This window comes from Thalassophryne amazonica, chromosome 4, assembly GCF_902500255.1.
Source record: "Thalassophryne amazonica chromosome 4, fThaAma1.1, whole genome shotgun sequence".
NCBI classification, from domain to species: Eukaryota; Metazoa; Chordata; class Actinopteri; order Batrachoidiformes; family Batrachoididae; genus Thalassophryne; species Thalassophryne amazonica.
In genome coordinates, this window is record NC_047106.1 from 26,110,025 (window position 1) to 26,124,634 (window position 14,610).

The following is a 14,610-nucleotide window of genomic DNA, read 5'->3' on the forward strand; positions in this document are numbered from 1 at the left end:
CTCAAACAGTTGGTGGCGGTTGCTTTGCAAACCGCCAATAAACTCGACTGAAGAAGAAGAAGGCTCAGTGAGGTTCACTTTTGACTGTCGTTTATTTTGGTTGTTGTTGGCGGGACAAAGTGCTGCCGTCCAATGCTTCATGCCGAGAAACCCATCCAGAGCAGACAAGCACAGAGGGACTTCTTTAAAAACACTGTATTTTTTTGGGTCATGATTATGTTTTTTTTTTTGTCTCGGTGGATCAAATGGGATCTATTTTCGTCGCAAGTAGAGCTCTGACTCTGCTGATTTACAGTTACTTTCAACTGGCGTTTATCTTGGTTTAGCACGTGCACACACAGACAATGATGCAACAGTCTGCATTAGGGCTGCAGCTATCGATTATTTTAGTAATCGAGTATTCTATTGATTCTATTGACTACTCCTGCAAATGCAGCTGCACCAGCTCATTGTGAAGATCTAGGTCAACGAGGAAATCCCAGCGGACCTGAGAGACGGCATCATCGTGACGATCTACAAGAAGAAAGGCAACAGGGCAGACTGCGGAAACTACCGTGGCATCCCACTGCTGTCGATCGCGGGAAAAGTTTAAGACCAGTGGCAGAAACCTTTCTTCCAGAAAGTCAAACTGGCTTTCATCCATCGCGAGGAACCTCGGACATGATCTTCACACTCCAACAACTACAGGAAAAGTGCCGCAAACAACACCTCCCATTGTACCTGCCGTTTATCGACCTCACGAAAGCCTTCGACAGCGTCTCCTGCCCGCTTCTCTGGAAGATCCTAGCCAAGTTCGGTTGTCCAGAAATGTTCGTCAGGGTTGTACGACTGCTTCATGATGACATGACGGCATCCATGCAAACCAACGGAGAAAGATCAGACGCTTTCAGAGTCAACTCTGGCGTCAGACAGGGCTGTGTCATCGCCCCCACCCTCTTTGTCATCTTCATGGCCGCCATCCTCCACCTGACTAAAGACAGACTCCCACCGGCGATCAAGATCAGATACCGGACGGACGTGAAGGTCTTCAATCTGAGCCGACTTCGATCCAAGAACCTGACCAAGACAACATCTCTCTGTAACTTTGAGTACGCAGATGACAACAGCGTCGCATCACGCACGGAAGCAGGACTTCAGACCACCCTCGAAGCCTTCGAGTTTGCTTACACAAAGCTCGGCCTTCACATCAACCTGAAGAAAACGCAGGTTCTCCACCAACTGCGCCCAAACGATGCCAATCCACAACCTGCAACCATCGTACTCCACGGCCAAACCCTCGAAAATGTCGACCACTTTCCCTTCCTTGGCAGCCACGTGTCGTCCAAGGCAGACATCGATGCGGAGATCCAGCACCGTCTTCATTGCGCTGGCGCAGTCTACGGTAGACTACGCACTCACGTCTTTCGGAACCGAGACACCCAAACTGAGACCAAGATCAGAGTCTACAGGGCTATTGTCATCCCAACTCTTCTGTACGGCTCGGAAACATGGACCACCTACCGTCGCCACATCGAAGCGCTGGAACGCTTCCACCAACGCTGCCTAAGAGGCATCCTCCACATCACCTGGGAGGACTACAGAACAAACGTCAGCGTCCTTGAAGATGCCAAACTGTCTAGCATTGAATCTCTTGTCATCAAAAGCCAACTTCGCTGGACAGGCCACGTAGTCCGGATGAATGAGAACCGGCTGCCGAAACAAGTCTTCTACTCCGAACTGGAATTGGGCCACCGAACGAGGGGAGGACAGAAGAAGCAATACAAAGATCTGCTCAAACTAAACCTGAAGAATTGCAACATCAACTGGAACACCTGGGAAACTGCAGCCAAAGATCGGCCAAAATGGAGATCCACCATTCACCTTGGCACTCAGGCCTTCGAAGAGGCTAGGATATCCTACACAAAAGATAAAAGAAGAAGAAGAAAAGAGCGACTTCAAGACTCCAACAGGCAGAAACTTCCACCAACTACCACCTGTCCAACCTGCGGGAGGCAGTACGCTACACGACTGGGACTCCTAAGTCACCTAAGAGTCCATGCCAACAACTAGGAGACCATCATCCTTGGCAACGAGGGATAGCCACGACGATGACGGTTCTATTGATTATTCTGGCGATTAATCGAGTAAAAAAAATTATTTAATTTCATTAATTTACTTAAGATTAATTTAACAGTAATACCTGACAGAAAAAATAATAAGTCAGTTTAATGAACAATCAATTCAACTCCTCTTCAAATAAACATTTTTATTGACAGACTTTGGTGGCCTAACTTAATTGGTATTTAATATTCTGGGTTAATTTTAAAGATGACAGAAAAGATGATCAAAAACCTTAAAACATATTGCCATATTAGACCTGAAAGAAGTTTCTGTTGGAAGTATTTAGACATAGGATTAGCAGGTTAGGTGAATTGGAAACTTTATCATTGTCCAGGTCTTCCTTGTAAAAGAGATCTTGATCTCAATGGGACTAACCTGGTTAAATAAAGATTAGATTAAAGAGGGAGGGGGAAGTGTTGGCTTTTGAGAGGGTTTAGTAGTGCTATAACCGAGTGATGCAGAAGGTGGCAGTAATGCAACAATAAGGATGTCAGCCGCCATTTAACTAGAGCTGCCACAAACGACTATTTTGATAGTTGACTAGTCAACGATTATTTTTGCGATTAGTCGACTTGTCGGATCATACGTAAATTGCAGCTTATCACATTTTATTGATATTGATACCATTATCGATTCCACTTATCAATCCGATTCCTTATCAATTCCCTTATCGATACCTCCTGTGAATTTTCTGTGTGCTACAAGTAGGCTTTACAGGTTTTCTATGTCAACAACATTTTATTGAGTCTTAAAGTAAATAAATATGAAATTGGTCACTGGATCCTTGATCTCTGGACATAAATAAACTCTACATGGTGGATCATTGATCTCAGGACATAGATAGAAAAAAATCTGTAGTTTTTGTCAAAAGCATTTCCTTTCAGACATTAACAGCATGAATGCACCGGCAGCCAGCCCGTCTCCTTCTCCTGGGTGAGGGTGGAAGGCTGAGTTCAGCCTGGCTGTTGCAAAACTCCCACCAGACAGGAATTAATGTTTGGTTTTAGGGTTTACAAACATTTTGACCAGTTGATCTTACTCACTATGCCAGTAAAGAAATGTTAGCGGACTGAAAGTTAGTGGAACTAAATTTAGTGGAAGCTAATTAATCCACTGATTGTTTCCAGAATTATCTGAAAAGATAATCTGCTAACAAATAAATTATCTTTGCTAATTAGCAGTTAGTGGATTAGCGGAACTGTGCCTACCATTGGTTCTAGGGGTCCTCATGGTGGATGAGGCGTATACTGATCTGACGCAGAATTAAACCAGAAGTGACGTTGCCACGACCGGGTCGTCGTGGCAGATCAGACGGATCCTGATTTGATGCAGAAGCAAACCGGAGGTGACGTTGTCACGACCGGGTCGTCGTGGCGGATGAGGTAGATACTGATCTGAGGTGGAAACAAACCAGAAGCAACGTTGCCGCGACCGGGTCCTCATGGTGGATGAGGCGAAAGGCACATGTGACCATTCAAAATGGCGACGGCCTTTGGTTCTGGAGGCCCTCATGGCAGATGGCCTAGGAGGATTTTTTTTCCTTTTGTTATCACCTGAACATCTCGTTCGGATTTCGATGTTCGGTATCATTAGTATCATTTGTTCATGTAAATGGGGAATCTTCTTCACAGACTAAGGTTAATTATGGAGTTCCACAAGGTTCTGTGCTAGGACCAATTTTATTCACTTTATACATGCTTCCCTTAGGCAGTATTATTAGACAGCATTGCTTAAATTTTCATTGTTACGCAGATGATACCCAGCTTTATCTATCCATGAAGCCAGAGGACACACACCAATTAGCTAAACTGCAGGATTATCTTATCTATTAATGAAATAAAGACATGGATGACCTGTAATTTCCTGCCTTTAAACTCAGATAAAACTGAAGTTATTGTACTTGGCCCCACAAATCTTAGAAGCATGGTGTCTAACCAGATCCTTACTCTGGATGGCATTACCCTGACCTCTAGTAATACTGTGAGAAATCTTGGAGTCATTTTTGATCAGGATATGTCATTCAATGCGCATATTAACAAATATGTAGGACTGCTTTTTTGCATTTGCGCAATATCTCTAAAATTAGAAAGGTCTTGTCTCAGAGTGATGCTGAAAAACTAATTCATGCATTCATTATTATCAGGTTGTCCTAAAAGTTCCCTGAAAAGCCTTCAGTTAATTCAAAATGCTGCAGCTAGAGTACTGACGGGGACTAGAAGGAGAGAGCATATCTCACCCATATTGGCCTCTCTTCATTGGCTTCCTGTTAATTCTAGAATAGAATTTAAAATTCTTCTTCTTACTTATAAGGTTTTGAATAATCAGGTCCCATCTTATCTTATCATCCCTTAGTTATGCTGCTATAGACTTAGAGTGCTGGGGGGTTCCCATGATGCACTGAGTGTTTCTTTCTCTTTTTGCTCTGTATGCACCACTCTGCATTTAATCATTAGTGATTGATCTCTGCTCCCCTCCACAGCATGTCTTTTTCCTGGTTCTCTCCCTCAGCCCCAACCAGTCCCAGCAGAAGACTGCCCCTCCCTGAGCCTGGTTCTGCTGGAGGTTTCTTCCTGTTAAAAGGGAGTTTTTCCTTCCCGCTGTCGCCAACTGCTTGCTCACAGGGGGTTGTTTTGACTGTTGGGGGTTTTTCTGTAATTATTGTGTGGCTTTGCCTTACAATATAAAGCGCCTTGGGGCAACTGTTTGTTGTGATTTGGCGCTATATAAATAAAATTGATTTGATTTGATTCAATCAATCAATCAACTTTTTTCTTATATTTTTTCTTTTCAATGCTAACAAGCTATCATTAGTATGAAAACTCACTAGTGTCACATAACGCAATGCTAATGGGTTAATGTTAGCCTCAGCCGACTGCCTCCACTGTGAGCAAAGGGATTTATATTCTCTTTTAACACCCCCCCCCCCCCACACACACACACACACACACACACACTGTACAGTGTTACATTTTGCTCAGATAAGTCACTGCACATCTTTAGGTAATTTTACATGCCTGAAAAATCACAGTGTGTTGGTTTGGATTTTTTGTGTTCCATACTCACGAACCAGCTAACATACAATAGAATCACAGATTTCGGCCTAAGAGAATAGACAGTTATGATATAGAATCAAAGAGAATTGTGGTTATGATCCAACCCTCTGACCCGCGGATCAGAGTGTTATTTATCATCCTGCTGGACAAAGGCCATGAAGTTCTGCAGTACTGTTGTACCTCTTGTAAGGTCAGAGTTCAGGAAGCATTCCAAAGAAGAACTCTTCCTGCTGTAGCTCTACTCATTAAGAGTTTAAGATGGATTCAGATCATGTCCCATCTGAGGTCATTTGAGTTTGGCCTCTGAAATCTAATTATAACATTATGAAAGAAGGCATTTTTGGTTTTTCACTAAGGGTTCCATCTCACTGGGCACAACTGTTGGACAGCAATTGGAGATGCGAATTTGCAACCAAACGAGCGACAGTTTTGCAGATGGTGTTGCACTGAAGTGGCCACTCGCAGCTGAAATGAGGATACGTTTGCACAAAAAGTGTTCAGTTCTTATGATCCTGCTGTTATCCATGTGAATAGACTGGAAATCCCCCTCACTGAACCCAGTAACAACATAATAAAATAAATAATACATTTAAAAAAAAGATTAAAAATGACAGCACTGTGCGCACTGCTCCTACAGACTTGCTCTTCAATAACAAAAAACAAACAAACAACAACAAGAACAAGAACAAAAAACACTAAATGCATAAGCTCAGATAGCTTGAACAGGAGTCCTGATGTCCGCTGCAACTGTGAGCCAGGCTCGTAGTAGCTCGGCCCCTTCCAGAAGCATTTGTTCCTTTCAGATCATCTCCGATATTTGGTGTGCTCCCCCTCCCCGCATCCTGTGCGTGTGGCTCAGCTCCCATCCCTCCCACAATTCTCATGAACCTCTCACGTTAGGAGTTGCAGCAAATGCATTTAGTGGGTCGCACAACACCAGTGGCAGCTCTGTGAGCAAATTGGTAGGAGCCCTGTCGCCTTGTCAACTTTGAACAGTTCACAATCCAGGTGCGACGCTGGCGATGCCCTGCAAGTGAAGCGAGGGAAGAGTGCCACTTACCGAATGTCGCCTGAACTCAAGTGATTGCTTTCACAATTGGTGTTCGCAGGCTGTCACAGTCCAGTGAGTTACGACCCTGAGAAAGAAAGAAATAAAGAAAGAAAGAAAGAAAGAAAAAGTCTCACAACTGCAGCAGCAGCAACTGGCTCTTGCCCCAGATGAGATTCACGTCTGGTTATTTATCAAACAACATATTGCGAATTAATTAACAATATAGTGTAATATTTATAAATAAACAAAAGAAAATGTGCATTGGGCTCCAACCACTTGTTTATTTATAAATATTAGATCACAGCGTGGTGGCCATGTGGTTAGTGCACAGAAGGATCCTGTTTCCAGAACACCATTGCCCACTCTGTGTAAAATGGAGTTATGTGAGGACCATGGAGATTCATATCAGCTACACTGTGGTGACCTCGAGCAAAAATGGCTAATCCAAAGGAATGCTTGACCTCAATGTCCTTGCTCTTGATAATGTTTAAAATTTTTATGGATTTATTTATTTAGTTTATATAGCGCCAAATCACAACAAAGTTGCCTCAAGGCACTTCAGACAAGTAAGGTCTAATCTTATCAACCCATAGAGCAAGCACACAGGAGACAGTGGTAAGAAAAAACTCACTCTGATGATTTGAGGAAGAAACCTCAAGGAGACCAGACTCAAAGGGGTGACCCTCTGACCCTCTGGTAAGGCCATGCTATCAAAAAGGTTTACAATACAGAACACAACACACCAACAATTGACGAGAGTCCATGCAGGCGTCCAGTCTGCTGTTCGGGGGTTGGGGTCATCGAGCCACTCATTGGATCTGTTCCTACAGCGGAGTCCGTCCCGCGTCCACCATAGAAATCATCCAATCCAGCACGTGGATCCAGCTGCATCTTGGACAGAGAGAAAAAGGAATCAGAAAAGCTGGCAGACTTAATAGACCTTTTGGCCGTTATGACCTTCAAATTTCAAAATTTCAAAAAAATTTATTTACAAATATTTCAAAAAAAAAAAAAAGACGTTTCATTTACATTTCAAGAAGTATGCATTTGAGGAAGCTTTCTTGAAACTTGTAAAAAGGATCTCCCAAGAAGCTACCTTAGCTTATAAAAGGGGTCCTAAACACAAAATATATTACAATACAATTACAACAGTAAAAAAAAATCACCCATCACCCCACCCCCTATGGATGCATTAAGCACTCCCACACACACACATTCATACAGTCCCACATTATCTAGAAATAATCTAGAAATAATATTGCACTTATCCCATCAACTAATCTCATACTGATTTTTGCAGTCATATTCACAAAAGTACGTCAAACACATTAGATTATTTGCGGCAGCAATTTTTCTTACATTTACAGTTGTGTCAGAGGCGACCCCCTGTGAGCAAGCACTGTAGCCAAGTGCTTGCTCACAGGGGGTCGTTTTGACCGTTGGGGTTTTACATAATTATTGTATGGCCTTGCCTTACAATATAAAGCGCCTTGGGGCAACTGTTTGTTGTGATTTGGCGCTATATAAAAAAAAAATTGATTGATTGATTGATTAAAAAAAAAAAAAACAAGGTACAAAGACATTTAATTATAATACATTTAAATTTCATTGTTATGTACATTATATATACATTGTTTTGTATTATTTACTATTAGGATCTAGCCTGAGTATAATGTAGCAACAAGTCATTTTTCAAAAGTTTCTTAAATATATTTAACAATACAGAGTTTTGTATTGTATCGTCAGTTGCATTCCAGATCTGTGGACCTTTGCATGTAATGCCGAAATTAGTACATTTCAATTTACGCTTTTTGCCCTTCACCTGATTTTTCCTTCTTGTGTTATATTCATGAGATGGATAAGTAATTGGGATTATTTGACAGAGTCTTTCATTTCGCTTATATACTACATTATACATCATGCATGCGTTCTGAAATATGTTGCTCTCAGTTAGCTTCAGAAGCCTAAGCCTATAAAAGAGAGGATCAGAGGGAGCATTATGTTCAGACCAGGTTATAACACGAATCACTTTCTTTTGCAGAGCAATCAATTTATTGAGATAACTAGGATACGTATTACACCATATAATATTACAGTAATTCAAATGTGGTTCAAATAAAGTTTGATAAAGTGTTATAAGAGCTTTAACCTCACCTAGGCAATCCTGGAACCCACCTACATGTGCGCAAAATTTGATACAAATAAGAGTGAATTAAAAACAAAAAAAATTAACCTTTGACCCCAATGACCTTTCCCTCAATTCATTGACCTTGGGCAGTTTTTTTAAGTACATAGTTTTGTTTTTCTTTTTTTTAAATGTAGTGACATGCAGCAAAGATTCAAGCCTGGGGATGCTACAAACCGTACTTTGCAATATGTGTTACGCACCTAAACCCCTCCGCCACGGGCATCCCGAACTCTGGCAAATTTAACCTCACTTGGGTCTGGAACCCACCTACATGTGTGTCATGTTTGGTGCAAATGGACCCCAGTGACCCTGAACTTTGCCCTTTAAGGAGCAATTCCTGGGTCGACCTCCATCCACATACCACGTAGAATGGAAACGGACCAAAGGAGCTGAGAGGACTCAAAGAACAATCAAACAAACCAGAACATGGCCAAACAGAAATGCTCCGCCTGTCACGGATTGAAATGTTCGGCGTCATTTTACTTTTGAACATTTATATTTTTACGATGCCTCCGGAAAGTATTCACAGTGCTTCAGTTTTCCACATTTTGTTATGTTACAGCCTGATTCCAAAATAGAGAAAATTAATTTTTTCCCTCAAAATTCTACTCATAACACCCCATAATGACAACATGAAAAAAAGTTTTGTTTTTTTTTTTTTTTTTTTGCAAATTTATTAAAAATAAAATAAAAACTCAGAAATCACATGTACGTAAGTATTCACATCCTTTGCTCAATACTATGTTGATGCACCTTTGGCAGTAATTACAGCTTCTAGTCTTCTTGAATATGATGCCACAAGCTTGGTGCACCTATCTTCATTCAGTTTTGTCCATTCCTCTTTGCAACACCTCTCAAGCTCCATCAGGTTGGATGGGGAGCATCGGTGCACAGCCATTTTCAGATCTCTCCAGAGATGTTCAATCAGATTCACGTCTGGGGTCTGGCTGGGTCACTTAAGCACATTCACAGAGTTGTCCTGAAGCCACTGCTTTGATATCTTGGCTGTGTGCTCAGGTCATTGTCACCCCAGTCTGAGGTCAGGAGCGCTCTGTTGCAGGTTTTCATCCAGGGTGTCTCTGTACATTGCTGCATTCATCTTTCCCTCAATCCTGACTAGTCTCCCAGTTCCTGCCGCTGAAAAACATCGCCACAGCATGATGCTATCTGGCATTCATGCCAAAGAGTTCAATCCTTGTCTCATCAGTCCAGAGAATTTTGTTTCTCTGGTCCTTCTCCCCCGATCACTCAGTTTAGACGGGTGTCAAGCTCCAGGAAGAGTCCTGGTGGTCCTGAACTTCTTCTACTTACGGCTAATTGAGGCTACTGTGCTCATTGGGACCTTCAAAGCAGCAGAAATGTTTCTGTACCCTTCCCCAGATTTGTGCCTCGAGTCAGTCCTGTTTCAGAGGTCTACAGACAATTCTTTGACTTCATGCTTGGTTTGTGCTCTGACATGCACTGTCAACTATAGGACCTTATATGTAGACAGGTATGTGTCTTCCAGATCATGTCCAATCAGTTGATTTTATCCCAGGTGGACTCCAGTTAAGCTGTAGAAACATCTCAAGGATGATCAATGGAAACAGGATGCACCTGAGCTCAATTTTGAGCTTCATGGCAAAGGCTGTGAATACATATATATGTATGAATCTTATTCATTGCGTTCAAATGATCATCTCTTGTTGATGGTCCCATTTGTTCTCACCAAACATGGAAAAATGGCGTTTGTTTATTCTGCTCCTTCTACTTGGAACTTGTTGCAAAAGGACTGGAAAGTAACAGAATTTATTTCATTGAATGCATTTAAGTCCAAACTGAGAGCACTTGAAACCACTTCATCACAATGTAATTTTTTTTTTTTTATAATTTCTTTATATTTGCAGTTATGTAAATTGATGTAATTGATGTAACTTCTGCTGCCTTTTGGCCAGGACTCCCTTGAAAAAGAGGTTTTTAATCTCAACGGGACTTTCCTGGTTAAATAAAGGTTAAATAAATAAATAAATAAAAATATGTACATGTGATGTCTTAGTTTTGTTTTTTTGTTTTTTTAATAAATTTGCCAAAAAACAAAACAAAACTTTTTTCCATTGTCATTATGGGGGGTTGTGTGTAGAATATTTAGGAAAAAAAAAAAATTACATCCATTTTGAAATAAGGCTGTAACATAACAAAATGTGGAAAAAGTGAAGTGTTGTGAATATTTTCCAGATGCACCATATTTCTGACAGTTTAAGCTGTGTGTGTGAGTGTGTATGTGTGTGTGTGTCGCGTTGGTTGACGCAAGTTCCTTATTGCCTCCAGCTGCTGCCTGATAATTGTACCTCATGTGGTTTTTCTCAGACAAAACAGAAACACATTTCCCACCAAAGAAAATCCAGAAAGGTTTGTACGGAGCCCCTCTTCTCTCCACAACAAAAAGCTTCCTTTCATGTTTCCACAGCGCCTCCCCTCTCACCTCCCAGTGCTCCCTTCCACCGATCAACAAAACACCAAAACATCATTGCACCGTTCTTCTTTACTACTACTCTCCATGCATGTTGTCATTGAAGCACACCTCCTGGCGCGCGTGCACGCCTCCGACTCTGTTGAATGACTATAAATCTTTCTGAATTGATCAGATTTCAGAGATCTGAATGCTGCATGTCTTTTGGACTGACTGCGTCAAACAGTCTTTCTGTGGAATGCTGCACAGACTGCCTGCCTGCTGGTTCCGACACTCCTGCTTTATGCCGCCATCCTGCTTGCACTTAGTGAATTTATGGTGCTACCTGTGCTTTTTCTCCACCAGAGGGCAGTGGTGTAATCATTGCAGTCCTGATTATCTGCATTCTGCTGCTGGCCATCCTGGGAAGTGTGCTCTACTTCCTCTACAAAAAGGGAAAGCTCTGCGGAAGATCTAAAAAGCAGGACCTGTAAGTGCAGGAAGATAAATTCTCTTACTGGTCTTGCTTTTGTGTGTTTAAGGGGTCTTTGTGTCCCAAATATTCTTGCACTGACTGATGGGAATTACGTAATTTGTTGTTGTTGATAAGGTATCACTCTGAATGGATCCAGGGTCTGCAATTGAGCGATAAAGATGTTTAATATTATGACTTCCATCTCTGTTGCTCCACTCTGCCACCTTTGGTCAGTTTAGAAATCTACCACAAATCAAAGACTTCTTGCAGGTTAAGCAGTCTATTGTATTTTGTAGATGTTATATTATGTTTTATATAACACCTAAGTAGTATATTGTTTAATTTTATTATTACTTGTATTTTGTCATTTGATTTTTATATGAACCACAATGGAAATAAGTGTTTTCACTTTCTTGTGTCATCCATGTATTTTTAATGCATTTATAATTACATAATGTACTTATTTTTTAACTTATGGTAATTGGCAATCTGACACTTATCTATACTGACAAAACCAACTGAAGTACAAAACACAATAGATCCAATAATGTCAGCTCTCCACAGTTTGTCTTGATCGAAATAATACGCATGCACGTAGAGCTTTTTGTCTTTTCTGAATTCTGCTGCAAGCAGGTGCTTATAATTTGACACACCCACAAAGACACGTGTCAGAAGACATCAAATGCAGTACACTTTTCGCCCATGGCAACAGCAACATGTCACTTAACTAAACTGACTAAACCAATTGAAGTACAAAAATACAATAAATCAATAACACAAACAACACTGAGATAGCTACTGGCGCACCACAATAACAACATTTAAAACCCCCAAACCCTGAACTCCCATGTTGCACTGCAGCACAATGTCCATTGTTTAATGGTTAGCTAAAATTGCTAATTTCTCCAAAAATATTTGTCCTATCAACTTTCTGTTTTCACAGCATTCATCCTTGACCAAAAATACATAAGCACACCAAACTGCAAATGTCATCTCTTCCCGGTTTCTGCGTGATCAAAGCTATACCCATGCACGTACACACGCACGCACACAGAGGTCACTTGCCTATTTTAATATAGATAGTGGAAAATGTGAATTATTTAGTCACATGATGATTTAATGTGTGCTGTGCTGAATTTTTTGCTTAATTTTCAGTCAGAGCACAGTGCTACAAGTGTGTGTGTGTGTATATATATATATATATATATATATATATATATATATATATATATATATATATATATATATATAAGTGTCTGGAGCCCTGCTTTGAAGGTAGTTAGTTTAGATATTGTAGCGACAGCAGGGCTAGCTATTTTTTTGATTTCTCCACTAGCAGAAAGAGGAAATGTACTTCTACTATCAAGTCAGATTTTGAGTGTTATTTTATAGAATTGGATGCGTCATTGATGTTGTTGCTGTTTAAGGTGCAGGAAGAGTAACAGAGAGTACAAGGCTGCGAGTGCAAGTAGTTCAGGCAGCCAAATCGAGCCAAGCCACTACTTCATGTTGCACACATCCAGCACACCTCGTTTGTCCTGTTCTGCAAAGCAGATCATGGAATAGTTCAGGATCCTGCTCGATGTATAACTACACCGCTGCATCCGTTATGATTGTATTTTGTGCATGTTTATAAGTCCACTGCCTTGTCTGTGTCGCAGCACCAAAACGAAGTCGAACAACGATAACATCGTGGTTGAGCTGAAGAGCGACAACACAGAGGAAGCCGTGCTGCTCGGCGTAAACGGAGACAAAAAAGCTCCCAGCGAGCAGGTAGACGCCTGAACGACTGCAGCTGTTTCTCCGCTGATGTCATTCCTGTGTTGACACAACTGCCTGTCTGCCTCTTTCTCTCTGTCTTCATTTTCGCTCTGGAGTAAAGGGCGATGAATACCTGAATGTGCAGAAGTGAGGAGGTGACTGCAGGCGCATCGACAGCTCCCCCTGTGCTTCCCTCTCAGACCCACTGACACCTGCTCGCCTCCTTTAGAGTTACGCCACGGAGCGGCTCTCTGTCAACAGATGAAACTGTAATTTAATCAGTGCTGCAGCTTTTCTTGCTCTCTTTTTTAGTTGGAATGCAACCTACGCTCTGTGACACAACTCTTCTAATAAATAGTCCACAGTCCCAGAAGCACTCTGCTGGCAGTCATGCAACCGTCTGCCACAGACTGTTTGCAAACTATCGACAGCTGTGCAGACGGTCCACAGACAGTCCATCTGCCAAAGACCGTCTGCCAACAGTCGACAGCAGACGGTCCGTCTGCATGACCGTCTGCCATAGACAGTCTGCAGACAGTCATGCAGAGGGTCCTCAGGCTCACGACTGTCTGCGGACTGTCTGGTACAGACGGTCTGCTGACAGTCATGCAGATGATCCGCAGACAATCAACAGTTGTGCAGATGGTCTGGAGACTGTCATGCAGATGGTCAGCAGACGGTCCACCGTCAGTCCTGTAGACGATCAGCAGCGTGTCCACTGACTGTACATGTCTTTAATGTGAGCTTTGTGTACTTCTGATCATTTGTATAATTAGAGCACAATCTGAGACCTTTTTTTTTTTTTAACAAACAGTCGTCACCTCAGGCGAAGTAACCGCAGACGAGTAGCCTGAAATGTGTACATATTATACTCTGTATATATATTTCTTTATTTAAAATAACATTATAGATAAAAATACACAAACACTCAAGACCAGATAGTGTTTCCTTTGATTCAGGTGCTCATTATGGGAGAGAAAAGCAGAGCTTAGCTTGTTCCACTGTTTTGTTTTATTCGATTTTTGTCTGTACACTGAAGATTTTGCTGCTGCAGCCGAATCCACAACAAACACTTCAGCATTAATCCTCAGAAAACAAACACAGGCTGCTCCACACACCGTCATCACACACCTTTTATTTCCTCCGTGTGGCTGTAATTTATTCCTGAACATCATCTTTTTACGTGCATGTCTGTTCGTGTACAGGAAAGAAAATATTTAACAAGCTCTGTTAAAGGTTTCATGATGAAGTTTGCCATTGATTTTATTTCTTTGACAGATTTTAGTTTTCAGTGATAATATTTTGGTTTTGAGTGCATTTGGGGTCTCAAACTCCATTTCCAGGGGGCCAAACCTGTCTCAATGGATCATTTTAGTTTGTCATCATGGAAATACATAAGTACATGGATACAGAGAAGTTATTTTTAAAAGCTGTGTTTAATATTTTTCATTATGTATTTCAAAATCAAATTTGACATGTACAAATCGTTTTATTCCCCTGCATGTCGACAAAGCAGCAATAGCAGCAAATTGTTCTCACCGGTGTGTTGGTGGG

At 41.4% G+C, this 14,610-nt stretch overlaps 1 protein-coding gene across 5 annotated transcripts in view; it reads left to right on the plus strand.

The window, feature by feature from the left end:
* The window catches only part of mcamb (melanoma cell adhesion molecule b), a 114,330-nt gene extending 100,805 nt beyond the window's left edge, over positions 1-13,525 (plus strand). For 2 of the 5 annotated variants that reach the window (XM_034169293.1, XM_034169292.1), the window contains 4 exons: positions 10,739-10,780; positions 11,187-11,310; positions 12,957-13,068; positions 13,178-13,212. In XM_034169293.1, the coding sequence (XP_034025184.1) occupies positions 10,739-10,780; positions 11,187-11,310; positions 12,957-13,068; positions 13,178-13,207 (308 nt within the window). In that variant the 3' untranslated portion in view covers positions 13,208-13,212. Of the gene's footprint in view, positions 1-10,738; positions 10,781-11,186; positions 11,311-12,956; positions 13,069-13,172 lie in introns of all 5 variants that reach the window. The other 3 variants (XM_034169295.1, XM_034169297.1, XM_034169294.1) reach the window with 2 other exon arrangements.
* Positions 13,526-14,610: the final 1,085 nt, after the last annotated feature.